Raw genomic sequence first — 16,392 nt, 5'->3', positions numbered from 1 at the left:
CTCTTTTGCAGACTAAACAAGCCCAGTTTCCTTAGCCTCTCCTCATAAGTCCTGTGCTCCAGCCCCCTAATCATTTTTGTTGCCCTCCGCTGTACTCTCTCCAACTTGTCTACATCCTTTTTGTAGTGGGGGGCTATATCTGAACAGCTTGTTGCCATTAGTAATACTTCATTACATAAAAGGAAGTGACATCTGATCTTTGTTGACCATGATTTATACTACAGCTGGATCCTTCTATTTTCCAGAATTAATCACATGGCTTTGGTCTATAAAGCCAATAACAAGAAAGCTGGAGGAACTTTAGAAGGCATTCCCCTAGCTGAGTGAAAACCATAATAAAAAATATCTTTTTTTTTTCCCAGGCCAGCAAGGGCTGGGAAATCTGGGGAGGTAGAGTTATCAGAGTGGGTGGTATGTGGAGTAAAGAGAAATGAGCATTACTTTTATTACTCTAGTAAATCCTGCCAGTCAATCTAAGAACTGCTTCAGCAAGGTCCAGAGGTAGTCAAGTTTAACTTTCCTTGGTGCTAGACTAGAGACAAGGCCTTTAAGGTGAGGGAACCCAGTGGACTCCTCTCACCATTATATTTTACCCTTAAAGCATTTTCACTATATACGCTAGGAAATCTGGCCAAGATTAGAAACACAGAACAAGATAGGTCAAATAATAGCATACTAAAGAGCCAAATACAAGCCAGTAGAGGCAGAAGAGGCTGTGGTCACTGTAGTTGCAGGCATTATAAAAGAAAACATTCACACAAACTTCTGCAACTAATTGCTATGCACAATCAATAATTTCACATGCATATTAAGCAGGCTAATGTACATAAAACTGAAAATCCAGAACCAGGTGCTCATTCACCAATAGATAAAACTAGAATCTAGTGTTTTGAACCAATGAGTACAAGATACAGGTGGAAAGCAGAGCCTGAAGACACCAAACAGTAAGAAGGCGAGGACTTTTCTCCCCAAAAAGGAAAATACTGAACTCATTTAAGTCCTTTATGCCAACAGAATCATTATTTATAATGGGGTGAATTAGGACAGACTGACAGCCTCAATTTTAAATCTGGGACAGGAAAGAAACTGTTCCATAAGGACAAAACCACTGAGCTGTTAATCAGAATCTTGTTTACAGAAAATTCTTAATTACTATGTCAGTTCCAGAAGCTTTATGAGTAAGTCAGCATTTCTGAATATACTTTTACATTAGCCAATATGTTTGTTTTTTTTACAGTTACATGTGTTTGACAATGGTGATCTGTAGCCAAGATTAGGAAGTGTCAGAAACACTTAAACTTACTTTGATTCTAAATCATATTCCAGGACAAGGACACTTGGACTTTTTTTTTTTTTTTAAGTTATTGGGAAGCAGAGTTGATTTTAGTGACATTTTCTTCACAATCTCCAAATGCTATATCCTTTTTGAGCTGTACACACAAAATTATACCAGCCGGAATTGTTAGTTACCAGAATCAACTCTGAGCATGTGTATGTGTATATATAAACATATACACTCTTATTATACACATTTCACGTAAGTGTTTTCATCTGCAACATTTTCTTTGTGGTGCAAACGTGTCTTTTTTGTTGTGTCTTTTTAGAGCATTCCCAATAAAACTCCAATACAACACACTTTCCTTAAGTGCAGAGCAACAGCAAGTATTAAAAATATTCTTAAACCAGAAACCGGAATCACTAATAAAGTGCAAATGAGGCATGAAGCTTCTCATAATACAATTTCATGGGTTACAGAAACCTAAATTTGCTCTGAGACCATTTTTCTGCAAGGGATCCTACCATCTCATTTGAGGCTGGCAGGCAATGCCTGTTGCTGTACTGGGCCCCAAGTCGTAGAAAGGATTTGCCTTTTAAATCAGTCACAGCAATCCCTCACTTTTTATAACTATCCAATCTCTCCAACGACAGGTGGCTTTTAATAAGACCACTACTGGCCCTCCTATTTACAGCCTTTCTTCCCTTTCCCCATAACCATGTCGGACCCGTCTGTTTGTTCTCTGGTTTCATAAAAGTGGCTTTATTTGTAATATATACAGTTTGTTATATTACTCTACAACACGTATACATTTTGAAACCACTATACAAACAATAACTAATGATCACTACACCCTTCTGAGGTTGGTAGCATTCCTGTTTTAGAGATGGGGAAGCAGAAAGGAGTTCCCAGCAGATCAGTGGGAGACCTGGAATCTGAACTCCGGACTTCCTGGCTCCTGATACTGTGCTCAGTCCCCTAGATCATGTTATTTCAATGGAATTTTCTTGTTATAACCAAATGTAATATCAAATTATTAATGGAATCGTCTATAAGCAATTCCCCACAGCACTGTTTGTATAAGCTACAGGAGCATTTCCAACTACTGACAGGGAGAATGACACTTCAAATAAACTGGCTGAGGGCAGTTTCTAGCTATTCCATCCAAAGAAGAAAGTCAAAACTGCCCACACAGTAAAGTACATTCCTGAATGAGTGTCAACATGCTGGCTAAGGGCACACTTACCTTTCTTTTCCCCTGTAAAAGGAACAAACTCTTCCCTGTCTTGGTGTTCCAGTGCTTGCTTCTCCAAATAAGCAAGGAGTCTCTCTCTGTCATAGGGGCCTGAGGCCTTTTTAGCAGTCTGGTCCTTCTGTCGGAAGCCTGCTGGCAGAAGAGCATTCTACAAAACAAAAGGAATAATTACAACAAAGCTTAAAAAGTCCTCGTGTACAAGTTGTCAGCTTCAATTCACTTTTTCTGAAAATCAAATTAGTTCTATTCTATTTCTCAGAAAAACTTGAACCTCCCTCCAGTACTTTTTAGGGGGCCAGGTCTACATATAAAAACCTTATTAAAATGGATTGCATATTGTGCACGATTAGTGTTTTTAAAAGTGAAACAGTTACGCTTGAGAAGTACCAGAGCTCCTAGTACTAAACACACAGTAGTTCTTTCACATTTCCTTTTCAATGTCAGTGCCCCCTTCAATTGCATGTGGAGGAATGAATAAAAACATCCATCCCATTTGCACATTCAATCTCTGTCAGGAGGCTATTTACACCTTTCCTAATTCACAACGGTGTATTCTAGTCAACTCAGTCAGCAACCAACACCACGAAGGAAGTACTTCTATGCAGAAGACTTTACTCCTATTTAATTTATTTTTTCAACTGCTGGTATAATGTGAATCAAAGGAGATAGTTATAGAAAAATGGAGGAAGAAATGTGTATAGAAAGAAGGGAGCAGTACTTAAGAGGGAAGATTTCTGATGGTCATTTAAAAAACAAAACAAAACCTATTCTGACAGTTTTCCCACAGTTAAAAATTATGCATGTCACCAACATGTCAGGTAAGAAACCATACATAACTATTGGTATTCTACAAGAACACGCTGCTACAGATCAAGTTATTTAGCACTGAGTTGTATATTATAATACTACTGACAATGTCACAGATTTAGAGATTATTACATCAAAATCTACAGTAAAGTGGGACATTTCAAAGTGAAGCAAGAGTGAGCACAAAACTATAGTATTACAGGAGTAGAGCTAAACAATGTCAACTGTTTGTGTAAATCAAGGTACGTTATTAAAATATCATCTGTTCTGCACTGTATATAAACACAGAAATTTAGTTGTTACATGTCTTGTCCAAGATCACAGACAAAGTCAGTGACAGAGCAGGGATTAGAACCCTGATCAAGCTGAAGAACAGGACTGGGAGTCAGAAGACATTCACCCTTTCCCTCATCATACTACGGGAGTACATGCAACAGAAAAGGACAACGGGGTACAAAATGATTGTGATCAATACATGCTGAAAACAGGATAATAGAGCTAGAAATACTTTCAAACAGGAACCACCACCAATTGTAATTTTTCTTTTTATAATTATAAATCCTTCCCCAAAAGGTGTGCATGGTCATTTCGCTTTACATTTGGTTGTTTCATGATGAAAATAGGAAATAAACAGCTTTGAGACATGATCTTTTTTTATTAGTAGTATTATTTCTTAAGCAAATTAGAAAACCTGTTCTGTACTAAAAGGCTTTAATAGAAGATGAATTAAAGAAAGAGGCACTAGTTTGTCAGCATAGTGCCTCAAACAAGTGCTACAAAAAAAGGCTGTTTGCTGTCCAATACACACCTCAGGGTCCAGATCATCCAGAACAGTTTCCAGTTGTTTCAGCTCTTCTTCTGATAGCTTGCCAAGAAGCTCATCCTCATCAAGATCCTTGTACTTGTCCAAATCTTTTAGGAATGGAAGAGTCATGGTTTGGGTTGAAGAAAGTCACTAAGCTTTTCAAACTTCTAATAGAGGCTGAGTTCTGTTCTTAAACAGAGCTATGGAAAGAATAAAAAAGAGCACAATTAAAGGAATTTTCTCAAAAGCATTATGTTTTCACTCTTCCAAGTGTGCAAGTGCATTTCCTCAGGAAAAGGTTTTCCCTCCATCACATGTACACACCAATTTTTGCTGATCTACAGTAGCACGTATCATAAATGCTCTCAGGTTTTTATAAAACGTCCATCACCATGCTATCTAAGCACTGCTGGGCTCCTGGCAGCAATTTGGAAGAATCTCCAACTCTCCAGACCAAATCATTCTGCACCGTGAAAAAGTCAAGTTTTGGCTTGTAATGTTGATAATGCCAATTTTACTTATTCTATTAATATCAACAGGACACTCAAAGCTACAATACTAAAGGATTGGAAAAAACAAAAATAGTTATGAAAAGTATTTCTCTAGTTTAAGCTCTGCCTATTGCCATTAGTTTTTGCAAGCACTGACGTCAAAAGCGTTCTGTAGGTAGTTAAGAATGATCTTTTATATTTTTCTTGTTCAACGTCATATTTACAGCTGGATTAGAAGAGGCACAGGAAGGAAGCTTAAAACTACAAACTAATTAGATAAGGACAGGAGACAGCAATAACGGCAGAGGAAAGTAGCCATCTACTTCTGCTGAGTGAGTTTATATACTGAGAAGTAACATTTGATTCTGTCAAATTAAAAACAAGTATATAGTCAAAATGCTTAGCAACTTTTTCTTTTTAAGTTTCCTAAATATCAGTAGCCAGATAATCAAGAGATGCCAATTCAATTTTTACTTCCTAATTGCCTGCTGGAGGTCAAAGATGTAGAGAATCAGGAATTAAGCATTCCCTGGGTCAGTTTTTTCCTTCCTATAACTTGAAAGAGGCCAGTTTAGGCCCAGTGACTAACATTGCAATATCTCTCATTGCATTTTGACTCTAGTTATGTGTTAGTTGCGAATTTAAAAAATCCTATGGATTGACTTACTACAACAAGCCCCAGGTCAAAATTCATGTAAAAGGTTTAAATACAACAGGTAGCTGTAAAAAAGCATCTGCCTAGCAAAACAGTTAAAATGTTCAGAAATAGACTACATAATCTGACAGCTGAATAAATGGCATGCCACAGACAGAATTTATTCTCAATTTCAAACCCTGAAAACATGAGATTTTTTTTGAGTAAGCTACAGAACTTTCCATTCTAACCCTACTATGCTACCTCATACAATAAGGAGCTATTGTTGCTTATGAAATATAAACAAAGCCTGTGTACGATATACATGCCTGGTCTACACTACAAAGTTAGGTCAGCGTAACGACATTGCTCAAGGCTGTGAAAATTTCATGCCCTGTGCAATATAAAGCTGACCTAAATATAAAATGAGCAGGTTAGACATTGCAAGGTTGGGTGGGAGCTACTGTCTTTTGCAGAGGTGTATTTACTACAGTGACAGAAGAACTCCTTACATGACTGTAGTGTCTATACTGCAGCTATGTCACTGTAGCATTTCTAGAGTAGACATACCCACATATTCTAGTGACCATTCTTTTTTTTAGTGCATTAAGGAATGTAAAAGGGAACAGTTTCATTTATTTCCCCTCCCTTTTTTAAAAAAAAGTGGATGGCCTGGGACGTTGCTGTCTTTGGCCAAATTCTTGACTCAGCTGTGCGCACAGGTACATGCAAAAAAACATAGCTAAAGGTGGAAGGAGAGAGGAGCACTCTACTTGATTTTCCCCAAAAGAGTAAAGTCATGGAAATGTATCCCATAGTAGACTTTGGGAATAGGGCCAAGACCCACTGGTCTGACTTAAACCCCACTGCTGCTTCTGGCAGGGATAATCTATAGAGAGGCTGTGCATGCAGCCAGAGTCAATTTTTCAATGCTGATTTTATTTGTCCAAAGCATGCACAAAATACCATTTCAGGTGCTTGCATAACACACTGCATTCATTATTTCATTTCTGCAATTATAATTGTGTCCAGGTCACATGATCTTTGGCAGACCAATATGCAATTGTTTTCCCCACACACATACCAAACAAAATTAAGAACAAAACAAATCAAAAAAATCAAACTAGCTCTGTTTACTGAATTCTTTCAACTCATCTGTGTACTTTAAGGGAAGTCTCCTGATTATTTGATCACTGCCTCACTGTTAGTCAGCATTGTACTCATGGTGAGTAAACAGTGGGAATGTGGGCTAAGATTCCTTTGGCACACACTTCATATATTTTATAGATAGCACAGTCCACAATAGTACTTACTACAGGCAATTTCTGTTAAGCCAGATTTTCTTTTCAATTGTTCTAACAAGAAAAGAGACTAAAAGTGTATAGGTACATACTGCTTCAAATGGTTACAATTATTCTCAGGGTGATCTCAATTTAGTGAAATTTGTATTTTACTAAAGACAAATTTACCCGCTGTAACACTGATATTCTGTGACTGCATATTTGGTATTACTAGGACATCCAGATGTCTATGTCCAGATTACTATGACCAAACACTGGCTAAATTTTCAAGAGACTGCAAAAAAGTCACAGAGCCAGTATCAGTAAAATTAAATTAAGTGGCTTCCACCAGATCTCCAATGGGATTAAAGTCTAATGTGTTGGACTTGGTCTGACAGTTGGCTAGAGGGGGAAGTGTTAATATTTTATGAGAACACTAGAAAAAGGGATTGAATAGACAGAGAAATAGGGTTTAGTACTCTTCAATATTTTCAAAAATGCCTTGGATAACGGAGTGAAGAGTATGCTTATAAAATCTGTAGATAACACTAGGTGACGGGGGGTGTGGGGGGGAGGGTGCGCAAGCTTTTTGGAAGATAGGATTAGAATTCAAAACAAACTTTCACAAATCAGTGAATTGGTCTGACTTTCACAACATGAAATCCAATAAAGACAAATGTAAAGTACTTCAATTAAGAAGGGGGGAAAAAAATCAAACAACTACAAAATGGGGAATAACTACCTAGATGGCAGTACTGCTGAAAAGGATCTGGGGGTTATAGTGGGTCACAAATTGTGTATGATTCAACCATGTGACACAGTTGCAAAAAAGGCTAATGTTCTGGAGTTAACAGGAGTGCTGTATGTAAGACATAGGAGGTAACTGTCCCACTCTACTCAGCACAGGTGAAGCCTCAACTGGAGTAGGGTCCAATTCTGGCTGTCACACTTTAGAAAAGATGTGGACAAAATGGGAAAACAACAACGATGAAAAATTTAGAAATTCTGACCTACAAGGAAAGGTTAAAAAACACAGGGAAAATTTAGTCCTGAGAAAAGAAAACTGAAAACTATCAAGAATCCCCTTAAACGCAGTAAGGGCTGTTCTAAAAGAGAACTGTACTCAATTGTTCTCCATGTCCACTGAAGGTGGGACAAGAAGTAATGGGCTTGATCTGCAGCAAAGGAGATTTCGGTTAGATATTAGGAAAACCTTTCTAACTATAAGGGTAGTTAAGCTCTGGAATAGGCTTCCAAGGGAGGTTGTGGCATCCCTGCAGGTTGGACAAACACTTTTCAGCGATGGTCTAAGTATACTTGGTTCTGCCTCAGCGCTGGGGGGGCTGGACTTTAGGACTGGAAGGGACCTCAGGAAATCGTACTTATCTATGATTCTATGAAAGTACCGAAAGTATGTGCTTAAAGGTGATGACCCAAAATTAACTGAGGATCCCATCGATTTAAATTCTGTACCTTATATTCAAGCACACAGACTGCTACAGTTGCCATAGCCTTATCGTATTTCTGAAATGTTTTGGTAAGGATTCACAGTATCTGCAGAGCAATTAAATGTAAGCACACTAGATCCCACACAATATGCACACAAACTTCTGATGCTAGAACTGGAAAGTTTTTCCCCTTCCTTTCAAATGAATCCATTAAGTATGGTATCATAAAGGAAAACATTTCCTGAAGCTAATTACACAGCATTGTCAGACATGAAACTGCACACACTGAGTGCCAAGTTAATAAGCTGTTTTTCAACTCTGTGCAAGTGTTTGCATTCAAGTATCACAAGAGATTTATCATTTGAAACAATTTGCAATGCTGACAGTGACTCAAATCCATTAAAAAAATACCGATATGCTCAGTAACTAACCCCCTCCACCAAACAGTATCATCAGCCCCAGTACCACATGCCTTCTTCAACCAGGCTTTGTTTCTTCCCTGCATATACTAGTCAGTATCCCACAATTTCCTTCTACTTACTGTCTTTAGCTCTTCTACCTTGAGAAAGTAAGATGGAAGTTACACAACACAAATATGACTAATATATTAAGATTCCACTTGCAGTGCATGGACCTTGTTTGTCTTATATATGATGCTATATAATCACTATATTGATCTCAGAATCTGTTCTAGCAGGCCTGATGGTTGTATTGATGGCACATCATGAAACCAATCAAGGCTCCAAAGTGATTAGGTCACCTGAGTGACCTACAGGTTTCCAGGGTAGGGAAGAGATTTCAAGCTTCTCATCCATTTACAGAACTCTACAGACACCTGTTAATGGGAGACCACCACCCACCCTACCCACTGACTGCAAACTTAGTGCCACAGGCACAATTGCTGATGTACAGGACTCTCCATAGATATGGGCCTCAGCCCCCAGATAGTTCAGCATTGGTCACAGCTGTATCTCAGTCCCTGCAGAGAGTAAACAAACCTTTTCCCACCACCTAGTTAACAATACCACATACAAGGAAAACTGAGGCACACGCAATATTCATACAAAATATTACAGAAAATTACCACTCCGTCACAGAAGGCATGAAGATTTATTTAGATTGTAAACTCTTTGGAGGCACATAATGCCCTTTACTGCAAAACAGCATCTCAACTTACTACACTAAATAATTTTATTTTCACAAAGCTTTGAACTACAGCCATGTTAATACTGTTGCTATTTGAATTAATCATTCCAGATCACATCTCTCAGTTTCCCTGCCAATCTAGAGTCCACTGTTTTCCACTGATCTAACTTTATAGTTTAGAGCTTAAACTTTGCACATACAAGTCTGAAAAGTCAGTATCCTCAGAGTACTAAGATACTAAAACAATAAAGCTGGACTTAAGGAATTTATTCTCCCATTTGCCAGTTGAGTAGGAAACTAATTTTAGGGAGGGAGGGAGGACAAAGCCATTATTTTTTTTAAACTTTAGCTTTTCATTTAAAAAGCGTTTTTAGCAATCATCATTAAAAGTATTACATTCCAAATGTGAAATAATGCAGGGCTCTCCAGTCTGCAGTCAGGCAACTCCAATGTCTCCTCTGCTGCTCAGAGGTTTATTAAGCATCAGAAGAGTTAAAACACAAGACTGGTTAGAACACTATGGACAGGAGTGAAAAAGACAAGAATCAGGTCACTCTTCTGCTGCCTGGGAAAACGACACGGGACAGAAGTATTCTTATGTTACACTGCTTGCATTAGCTGAATCATCAACCCCTGAAGGACTGACTGTTCAGCCACTTTCACAGATCTCAGCTCAACACCTGAGTTAGTCTGTAAGTGTGTTCTCTTAAAATGTGGATTGGAACTAAATGCTTAACAAGATCTAATTTCTTATTTGTCTTCAAAGACAAACCTTAGAACTTTACCTCCAACACCTTTAAAGACTCTCAAGGCCCTAATATTTCTCTAGTCATAGTTTTGTGGGAGTGAGTTAGAATTTAAATCTTCAGCTTTGCTGAAGTCCACTAAACTTCTATTTTTTAGCTCATATTTTAAAATAGAAGTGACATCATAAAAACAAATGGAGCTGTTTTTGGCCAGCATGCTTACAGAGTTCACTTTACCCTCATTTGTTATTCCAGAGTTTTCTTCCAATCAGCCCCCGGACGAATATAAATTGGAAGCGGGGAGGGGAGAAGGGCAGAGGTAGAATTTATCAGCATTCCACCATCAATCAGAGACCTGAAACAGTTCCAGCTGCTTAATGGAGCCTAATCTAAAGCTTTCCCGTAAGGAAGTCTTACAATGGCAGCAACTCTCAACATACAAGAATACACTTAACCAATTATGAAGAACATTAACTCTTTAAACAAGACTCATTAACTTATCTTCATTTACCAACACTAGAAGAAATAAGAAGTCTACTTTAAAGTGACAAAGACAATACGAATACCAGAAGTTCTTAGTTTAAGAATCTGGTTGTGGGATCTCTCATTAATAGTACTATGCACTGTTACTTTGAGCCATTCAGTCCTTGGCCTTTCTGCTGAATTCTCCAATCAGAGTGCCATTTTTGGAGAATTACGGTAATTGGTGATAGGGCCACTTACTACTAAGAATTAAACTGACATCACCAAATTGTTTCACATGCCCTGCCTTGAAATAGCAATCATTTTCTCTTTATTACCAATCCAGTCCAGAATCACCTAGAGGTCTAAAGATTTATATATCCATTAGATGGATTCCCATCTCGGGTTATACCATCCTAATTTTCCTATAGTGCAAGTTGTAGATTTCTCTCACTGTAAATTTCAATATAGTTGGAGAAAGTGCAATTCACCTTATAATGAAACTTACATACATTATGCCATCTGTCCTGTCAAATAACCTCAAACAAGAGCACCTCTCCATGCAAACTAGCAGATGCCTTTGTGGACATCTGGGATGCCTAATACATAATCACAAACTCTGATGTTATTTTCACCTTCACATACCTACAAAGAAAAAAAAAAAAAACCTTTCCACCAAAGATTATATTTTGAAGCACCTGTATTGCCCAATACCTGCTAATTCCCCGCCCCACACACACACACACACACACCAGTAAGAGCTACTGACTCTTCTCAGCTTAGCAGTTCTTGCTTTTTGTGCTTGTGCTTTCAGTCCATAAATATATAGCATTAATAAAGATGCAGAGAGTGCATAGTATTTGGTTGTTTTAAGAGACAGCTACATTGTTCCAGATAATCTTGTCCAATAAAATCCTATATCTGGATGCTTATTTCTTAAATATACAATCACCCATTCCAAAGAATCACACAGATAGGGGGGAACAGTAAAATAACTTAGTAGATAACATGAGATTTCCCACAGGAGACTGACTTAAGAACACCGGCTTTTTCATTTACTGGGTTGAAAGTCCTGTAGCAATGACATACAGCTTCTGGGGACAGCAGGTGAATGGGCTGTGCTCTTCATCACAACCTGCTTAAAGGCATTTCCAGACTGGTTAGCCTTGCTAGCTGAAGGGCAGGTATTATGATCACAGACAAATGCCAGAGCTTGAACTGGAGACTAGAAAGATGAGCATATCAGAATAATAATAAAGCCCTAACATACATTAATTCAAACTAGCTAAAATCTTGCAATTAACAACTCCGCTCAGGAAAAATCCCCTGTGGGAAAAATCCTCTGCTCAGGTTACAGGTGTGTGTACACTTAAGGACTTCCTGATCATATACTGCACATACACAGAGCATTTTCAAAAGCGATTTGTTATCCTCTAAAAAGAACAGAAAAGACGAAGTATGCTTCAATTTTAATTCTTCGGATAGAATACAATATAATTTCTCCCTTTTCGCTTATTTAGCAGTGACAATCCACTCATGGCCTGAAACAAAAAGGACAAAGGAAATTCACTTTAAGATGCTCCCCTTTTATCTTTTCATCTAGAATATCAGAACAAGTTTTAGCAGTTACCAAGCTATTTTAAATTCATCCCACATACTTCGTAGTCCAACACTGAAAAGAAAAGCAAAAGACCAAGCCTTACAAGTTTTGAAGGACTAGCCCATGCCAAATCATCCATCCCATGAGGCTTCTGCGTATTAAAATCTATATATACAATGAGTTAGCAAAAGGTAATTGTATAGGACACATTATTTGCATTAAAGTAAATTTGTTTTAAAGGCATATTAACATGAAATTACCCCCCATAGAATAATTTTTGTTTCCCCAGATACCATTTCTTTTCTGGTCTCTACTGCCACAGGGTATTGTAAACAGAGCTGTCTGAATACCTATGATCTGAATTTATTTACTGAAATAGCCTGCACTCTATTTTCCTGTTTTAAATTACATTCTGGGCTTACCCAAATATCCTCTAATTTTGCCACTGCTGATAACATGGCAATTATTTTAAAAAGTATAGTTTTAAAATATTTGTTTCTGCCTTCCTCTAGAGTTATTTTTTCTAGCTTAAAGAACGTAACACCATGTTTTAGGATATACTCAGTCACATTTTACCTTTCACAGGCCAATACAACAAGCTTGTTTATGAAAAGCTCAGAGCACATGGAAACAGTCAAGTATATGCACATTTGCACAGCAAAGGGGCCCACTGAGCCTTGTCATTCAAGTTACATGTCTTGACAAAAACATACCTTTATAATAGGCCTATTTCCTGTTTGAACGCAGCCTTGTGAGACATGCAGTTTTCATTACCGGAAGACTTTTACACTAATAGTACATATCCTTTTGTTAAGAATAGGTATGCCAGAAAAGCATTCCTTGGTAATTAGACTTCTAAACATCATTTACATGCAGTTTTTAAGTTGTAGGAAATGTACAAAAAAAATTTAGAGAGCTGTGCCAAAGCTGAGGAGAAACAGAGAGCTCTGTTTCTGCAGGCCAACTTTTTAAAGTATAAATCATAGCTACTTTATATCATCAGTTGGACTGCTGATGAAAAGTTAGCATACCTGCTACTTGGGAAGGCAGAAAAATAAGTGTTTGAATTCATGTCTTCAGAACAATAAAAAGCTAAATAAAATATTGGTATTCACATATTAAAGGTGATCTGAAGAAGATTATTAAACAATTGTGATGTGCCTTTTCTATGGTTTTGCTGAAAGAGTGACTCAGGGTCTCAGAAGAAGCACATCATTACGTTGCACGCTTCACTTGAAGGGATGGGGGGGGGGGGCACTGAATTTTTAACAAAGATTTCCCTTTTCCAAAATGTTACTGAACTAAATAGGTGTTATTTTAAACCACCAAGAATTGTAAAGTATCATGAAAAGGGAGTCTAATTAAACAGGACTTGAATTTCTAATGTAAAAAAGCAACCATTAAAAAAAGTAACCCCCCAGACTTTTCTTGCGAAAGTCATTTCAGCCCTTCTTTGTACTTCAAAAAAAAAAAAGCTAAACAGAGCAGTAGCCTAATTTTTCCTCCCTTTGCAGATAACCTGTAAGTGATGCTTATTCTATTACATTTTTAAGTAAAGTTGTTTTATGAACCTGTTTCCAAGACTAACACAGAAAAACAATATACTTCCAATCTGTCGACTTGGGTGATGCATGAACATATCTCCTGTAACACCAAACCTTGCTTTGCACATATCCCGGTTTATTTTCTAATACTTAATCAACATGAACAAGGAAAGTTTTCAGTCAGGGCATTTCTCCGCCCCCCCCCCCCGTAGTTAACAACACTCAGCTAGAGAGATCTCAAAGCAACAGACCAAGGCAACGAGCACCATGCTGTAACCTACCAGTGGCCGGTCGGGAGGTGGACAGAAATGGTTTAAGAAAGGAGAAACCCCCCCTCCTCTTGAAGGCTGCATGTTCCCACAGAGACCGAGCCATGTGTAGGGGTGGGAGGAGAGTGGGAAAGGTGCTGAGCTCTCAGAGGCAGAGGAAAGCCAGTCGGAGAGAAGAGGAGGGCTAGGAGAGGTTTCCCTTGGTGGGACGCTAGGGAACCAGCCAAGCCAGGCAGCGGGAGGCAGGGAAGGGCTCCCCGGGGGGCCCGGCTGAGCGCACTCACAAAGGAAGGAGGAAGTGTCCCCGGGCGTGGAGCTGTGACGCTGCCAGAGCCCAGCGAAGGGGCAGCTCTGGCTCCCCCGCGGCTAAAACCTTCCCCCGCTGCTGGGGACACCCGTCCCCGAGCGTGCCCGGGGGGAGCCTCCTGGCAACGCCCAGCCCAGCCCAGCCCAGCTCCGCTCCTCCTGCCCGAGACCCGCACGGGCGGCTCGGCGACCCCCCGCCCCGCGATCTGCCTCCAGCGCCGCTCGCACGCTGGGAGCGGGGGGCTCTGCCCAGAGGCAGCCAGCCACCGCCTGCCCCCACAGACTCACCCCGGCAGGCACCCAGCGAAGTCCGAACCGCCACCGCTCCTCCCCAGCCAGGCTGCTCCGTCCGGCGGCTCCCTCACACTGCGCCTGCGCAATGCGCACCCCCCTCGCTCTCTGAGCCCAGGGCAGCCACAGGCATCATGGGAGTTGTAGTCTTGGGTGAGCTGATTGGCTCGGCGGGGCACGCGGGCGTTGTCCTGTTTGGATTCTATTGCCCAGAGTTAAAGCGGGGCAGGCACCTGTGTGTGTGTGGAGACGGGCAGGCCTTGTCTACACTGGAAAGGGTTTCCCACGATAGAGATAACAGCAGACTGTCACAGCGGAGATGCAGCACATGCCTGCAAAGAGTAGGGCTGCCAACCCTCCAGGACTGTCCTGGAGTCTCCAGGCATTAAAGATTTATCTTTAGTTAAAGATTATGCCATGTGAGAGAGCCTCCAGGAACATGTCCAACCAAAACTGGCAACCCTACTGCAAAAGGGTCTTTGTGCCAGGCTAGCTTATACCAGTTCCTTGAACAAACACTGCTCATGCTGGCAAAAGGACTGTGCTGCCGGTGTAACTGCAGCTAGCCTGGGGGTTTTGCTGGCATGGCTATGTTGGTTAGGGGCATCGACCAACCCGTCTTCTGCTATGATGATGTTTTGTGATTTTAGATGCTGATCGTATTCTGTTTGTTTATTGTCCTGAAGGCATGGGGTGTACCAGACTGGCAAATGACTTGTTAAGGCCCTGAATATATCTTGGTCACAAGGTCGTGATGGGCTGGAACTGCCAGATTTTTATGGAGGGGCAAAGGTGGCTTGTGTGTTCTTTATCTCACATTTTATTTACATGCTGCTGTGAGGTATCTATATCTTGTCAGTCAAGCTGTGCCTTGCTTTGTTAGGCCTCGATCCAGCTCTCACTGAAGCCGATGGACAGACTGACATCACCTCTATGCAGGGTTGGGTCAGAATGGGAATAAATGTAATCTAATCTGTGATATAGAAGCCAGGACTGCTGAGATTTATATCTCTTGTACCACAATACTCACAAAGCACTCAATTCATCAAGAGTTTACATTCATTTCTATTATGATAGTGTCTCCTAAGAACTATTGTAGATTTTGAGCAAGACAGCAAAGCTGATGGGTTCTGCCCCTAATGAAATGTGAATCTAATACAAACAGAGGAGCCTTTTGGGAACTAGGGATATACCCTAACCCAAATATCATGAACACTAGCCCCACCACAGCCTCCCTTGTCTCCTGTTCCATAATCCTCTTGCTGCTAAACTACTTACCATGCTTTTGAACCTGTGACTCTCACTCCCTTCCCTGTTTTTTCATTTGTTGTCCTCAGTAATCTTTTGATGCCTGGGTCCAATGGTTTCTCCCCTTAGCCTGGGGAGCATGGGCCTTTAGATGTGGGCGGACTTCCACCCACCCATCCCCAAAGCCTTAATAGATATACCACCTTTAAGAGGACATCATAATGGAGCCTAGATTATCTGTACTCTTGTCATAGGCAACATGGTCTAGTACAGACAACGAGAGTTCTGTAGCACTTTAAAGACTAACAAATTTAATTTCAGCAGGCATAAGCTTTCGTGAGCTTCAGCTCACTTCCTCAGATGCAGTTGGTAGAAATGATACAGCAAAAATAGGTAACATGTATAGGAGGCAACATATACATATCCAAGGGCATAGATAACAATGGGGTAGGTGGATAAAAGCCGGGTACTTCAGGCCTAATGACAATCATTGAGTAGCAGATGCAAATGGTCTAGAACAGTGGCTCTCAACCTTTCCAGACTACTGTACCCCTTTCAGGAGTCTGATTTGTCTTGTGTACCCCAAGTTTCACCTCACTTAAAAACGACTTGCTTACAAATCGGACATAAAAATACAGAAGTGTCACAGCACTTTATTACTGAAAAATTGCTTACTTTCTCATTTTTATCATATAATTATAAAATAAATCAATTGGAATATAAATATTGTACTTACATTTCAGTGTATAGTATATAGAGCAGTATAAACAAGTCACTGGATGAA

At 39.9% G+C, this 16,392-nt stretch overlaps 1 protein-coding gene across 2 annotated transcripts in view; it reads right to left on the bottom strand.

Annotated features, from left to right (window-relative positions):
- Positions 1-14,471, bottom strand: part of LOC137158180 (tropomodulin-3) — a 38,622-nt gene extending 24,151 nt beyond the window's left edge. For both annotated transcript variants that reach the window (XM_067555839.1, XM_067555838.1), the window contains exons 1-3: positions 14,358-14,471; positions 4,147-4,343; positions 2,523-2,679 (exon numbers count right to left, since the gene is read on the bottom strand). In XM_067555839.1, coding sequence (XP_067411940.1) covers positions 2,523-2,679; positions 4,147-4,272 — 283 coding nt within the window. In that variant the 5' untranslated portion in view covers positions 4,273-4,343; positions 14,358-14,471. The remainder of the gene's footprint in view (positions 1-2,522; positions 2,680-4,146; positions 4,344-14,357) is intronic.
- Between the last annotated feature and the right edge of the window lie 1,921 nt (positions 14,472-16,392).

Source organism: Emydura macquarii, unplaced genomic scaffold, assembly GCF_026122565.2.
Source record: "Emydura macquarii macquarii isolate MOO-44397 ecotype Brisbane River unplaced genomic scaffold, CSIRO-AGI_Emac_v2 contig_1644, whole genome shotgun sequence".
NCBI classification, from domain to species: domain Eukaryota; kingdom Metazoa; phylum Chordata; order Testudines; family Chelidae; genus Emydura; species Emydura macquarii.
This window is presented reverse-complemented; position numbering and strand designations above follow the sequence as displayed.